We start from the raw sequence: 3,687 nt of genomic DNA, 5'->3' as shown, positions 1-3,687 counted from the left end.
GGGCATGGGGGGAACCAGCAGTGCTGGGGTGCCGCCAGCCCTTCTTAACCTTTAACGCCGGAGGGCTGGGGCAGCCCAAAGCGGAGGAGGGTGCACCGGGGTCTGCAGGGGGGGGCAAGGGGCTGCGTTCAGCCGGGAGGTGGGCAGCCCCCAGCGTGCCTGGGAAGGGGACTCCCAGAGGGTGCTGGGGGGGGGGGTGCCGGTACCACCAAGGGTGCTGGGGATAGGCAGTGCCTCCGGGGGTGTCACAGAGAGAGGGGTGCAGGGAGCCCGGTGCCCCCAGAGAGCGGAGCGGGGCAGCCCTTGCCGCGTCCCCGGGGGGCGCCCCCGCCCTCGCGGCTGCTCGGGGCCGCCCACTGGGGCGGGAGCCGCCTCCCGCTCACCTGTGTGAGGGGAGCGGCGCAGGGAGGCGGTGCCCCGGCCCCACCACCGCTCCGGCGGGGTGCCCGCTGCCCGGCACAGCCCGGTGCTGCCCGGCCGAGCCCCCGCCGGGTCCCCGCCGCCCTCCCGGGCTGCGCCGCGCCTGTCAGTATTTGAACGGCGCGAGGGGCCCGCCTCGCCCCTATTGGCCGCCGCGCCCGCCTGTCAGGCCGTCCGCCGCCGCCCCGTTGGCCGTGCGCGCCGGGGGGGAGGGGCGTGGCCGGCGCGGTGCTATAAAAGGCGGGGGCTGGGCAGGCGGGCGCTCAGTGCCGCTGCGCGACAGGTACCGGCCGGCGCGGGAGGGCGGGGCGGCGTGGAGGGAGAGAGCGAGAGAGAGAGAGAGAGAGGGGGCGGGGCAGGCGCGCGCGCGCGGAGGGCGGGCGGGGGCGGCGCGCGGGAGGGCGGGGGCGCGCGCGGCGCTGGTGGCGCTTGCCTGCACGCGCCGTGCCTGCACGGAGCGCGGCGGCGGCGGCAGCGGCGAGCAGCAGCAGCAGCAGCAGCAGCGGGAGCCACCGGCGCGCACGGCGATGCCCGCTCTGCTCCCGCCGCTGGCCGCCCCCTGAAGACACCCCTCTCTATTTCCCCCCCTCTCCAGTGACCTCAGGCTCTTCTCCCCCTTCCCTTCCCCCCCCCCCTTCTATTTCCCTCCCCCCCCCCCCCCCCCCCGCCTCTTTATCCTCCTTTTTTGCGACCCTCCGCACCCTCCCGGTTGCCGTGTGGATGCGGCCCGGGGTGCCTGGCTGCGCGGGTGGCGAGAGCAGATGCTGAGGGGCCGGAGGAGGATGGAGTGCACCCTCGATGCGCAGAGTTTGATCAGTATTTCCCTGCGGAAGATCCACAGCTCCCGCACGCAGCGAGGCGGCATCAAGCTCCACAAGAACCTGCTCGTCTCCTATGTGCTCCGCAACGCCCGGCAGCTCTACCTGAGCGAGCGCTACGCCGAGCTCTACCGCCGCCAGCAGCACTACCCCGACGGCGCCCCGCTCCTCGCCATGCCCGCCTGCCCGCCGCCCGCCGCCGCCGCCGCCCCGCCGGAGCTGGCGGCGCTCCCGCTGCCCGCCGACACGCAGGACCGCGAGGCGCGGAGCTGCGCGGCGGTGCGGGGCGGTGCGGAGCTGCTGGAGGTGCCGGTGTGCGCGGCGCCCCCGGAGCTGCAGCGAGCGCCTTGCAGAGACTCGTCCCCGGGCTTCTACCGGGCCGCCGGCAGCGCCGGTCCCGGCGGCGGCGGCGGCAGCGCGCCCCCAGGGCTGCTCTACGCCGCCGGCTGTGACTTCGGGAGCGGCGGGGCGCCGCACTGTAGCAGCCGCACCACGGTGCTGGATTTGGACACTCACGTCGTGACCACGGTGGAGAACGGGTACTTGCACCAGGACTGCTGCTCGCAGTGCCCCTGCTGCTGCCAACCGGCACCGGGGCTCGCCTCCCCGCCGCCCACGCCGGGCACCAAGCGCAAGTATTACCCGGGGCAGGAGGAGGAAGAGGAGGGGGTGGAGGAAGGGGAGCCGGGGGGAGGCGGGGTGGCGGGCGGCCCCCCCTTCGCCCCGTGCACCAAACGCGCCCGTTTCGAGGAGTACAGCGCCGAGCACCCCCAGGACTCTTCCAACATCTCCAACTTGATCTCCATCTTCGGCTCCGGTTTCACGGGGCTGGTGAGCCGGCAGCAGGCGGACTCGGAGCAGCCCCTCAACGGGCAGCTGTGCAGCAAGCAGGCGCTGGCGAGCCTGGGAGCCTGGACTCGGGCCATCGTCGCGTTTTAGAGAGGAGCGGGGAGCAAAAGGGAAAGGGGGGTGGTGGGGGGTGGTGTTTGCAAAACGGGGGTGCGATCCGAGGGACAGCGGCTCCGGAGGGGGGGACCCTGAAACAAAGGCGGGGAAGGGGGGGTTGGGGCGGGGGGGGGGGTGGGGGTGCCGAGGGGTGCGCAGGGGAGGTGGGAGGGCAGAGCCACGCTAGTGTTTTATAAATTGTACAATAAAGAAAAAAAAATCTAAGATCTTGGGACTTTATTTTTGCAGAGATGAGAGAAAAAAAACAACAAAAAAAATAAGCAAACAAACGAAAACAAAACAAAAAACCAACAACGAAGCACCTATTTAAATAATCCTCTTTGTGTCCGCTCGGGTTCTCTTTGCGGCGGGTTTCCCGGGGCCGGTGCTGGCGGCGGGGAAGCGCCACGTGAGAGCCGGGCCCCGCCGCCCCGGCCCCGGGACCCCGCGGCGGGGAGCGCCCCCGGGCCGCCCCAGCGGGGTCCCTCCGCCCCCGGCTCGGTTGGTTTTGGGGTGCGGGGAGGGGAAAAGCAGCCGCTGCCGGTTCGCTTTTGTGCGTTTCTTTATATATTTAAAAGAAGGGGAAAAAAAAAGAAAAAAAAAAAGGGCAGAAATGAAAACATTTCAACTTTCCTCCAGAAGAAACGTGTGCGATGTGACTTCTCCTTCCCACCGCTTGTGCCAGGGTAACGCTGGAGGGTTACGAGAGCTGAATTGGGGGGGTAGGGGGGGGGTGGGAGGGGGTAAAGCAGGGGTCGGGGGTCCCTCCGGGCTGCTCCCCGCCGCGCCGGGGAGGGGGCGAGCCGCCCCCGGCAGCCCGGAGCCTCCGCCTGGGTGTGTGTTTGTGATGCCGCAGGTAACCGTGTAACACTACTCACGTCTCCGGTGTGCTGTGTCGGGTCTCTTACTCTTTTTTTTTTTTTTCTTTTTAACCTTTTTTTTTTTTCTCCTTAAGTTCAACTGTTCTGGTTTCAGCCTTCCAAATCATAAAACCAGCATTGTTTGGTCTTGTGAAGAGATCTGTCTCCTGTAGAGTCTCTTGATTTCTTTTTTTTTTTTTAAAAAAAGAAAAACCTTTTGTTGTAAAAAGGTGGGTTTTCTGGTCGTGTCCCCCCCCCCTTATTTTTTTTGCAGCCTGCCCACTCCCAACTTCACGGTATCAGCACTGTGTGTAACTGAGGATGCTTTGCCAAACGGTCTGTTGGGGTCTTTTTTATTTTTTTTTCCTCCTTTTTCTTTGTTTGTAAGCCTGTATTTTTGTGCATATGGAATTGTATATCACCGGGTAAAACTGTTCAGATTTGTTTAAATTTATAATCTTAATAAAAAGTCGATTATAAAGTTGCTGTGCCCTCGCTTTCCTTCACACCGCAGCCCGCGGAAGCCCCTCTCCTGAGCCGCCGCTTCCCCTCTGCACCGGGGAGCCTTTGCGGAGGCTCCGACCCCCCCCGACCCCGGCAAAACCCCCCCTTTGTCCCCTCCCCAGCACCATCCAGCTTCACCC

At 66.0% G+C, this 3,687-nt stretch overlaps 1 protein-coding gene across 1 annotated transcript; it reads left to right on the top strand.

Moving 5' to 3' along the window:
- The first annotated feature begins 1,116 nt into the window (after positions 1-1,116).
- Positions 1,117-2,200, top strand: IER5L (immediate early response 5 like). Its single transcript, XM_050907778.1, has one exon. It carries the CDS (start codon positions 1,182-1,184, stop codon positions 2,175-2,177), a length of 996 nt encoding a protein of 331 aa, XP_050763735.1. The 5' UTR covers positions 1,117-1,181; the 3' UTR covers positions 2,178-2,200.
- Positions 2,201-3,687: the final 1,487 nt, after the last annotated feature.

Source organism: Gymnogyps californianus, chromosome 18 (assembly GCF_018139145.2).
Source record: "Gymnogyps californianus isolate 813 chromosome 18, ASM1813914v2, whole genome shotgun sequence".
Classification (NCBI taxonomy): domain Eukaryota; kingdom Metazoa; phylum Chordata; class Aves; order Accipitriformes; family Cathartidae; genus Gymnogyps; species Gymnogyps californianus.
Note: the sequence above shows the minus strand (reverse complement) of the source record. Positions and strands in the feature narration are given on the sequence as shown.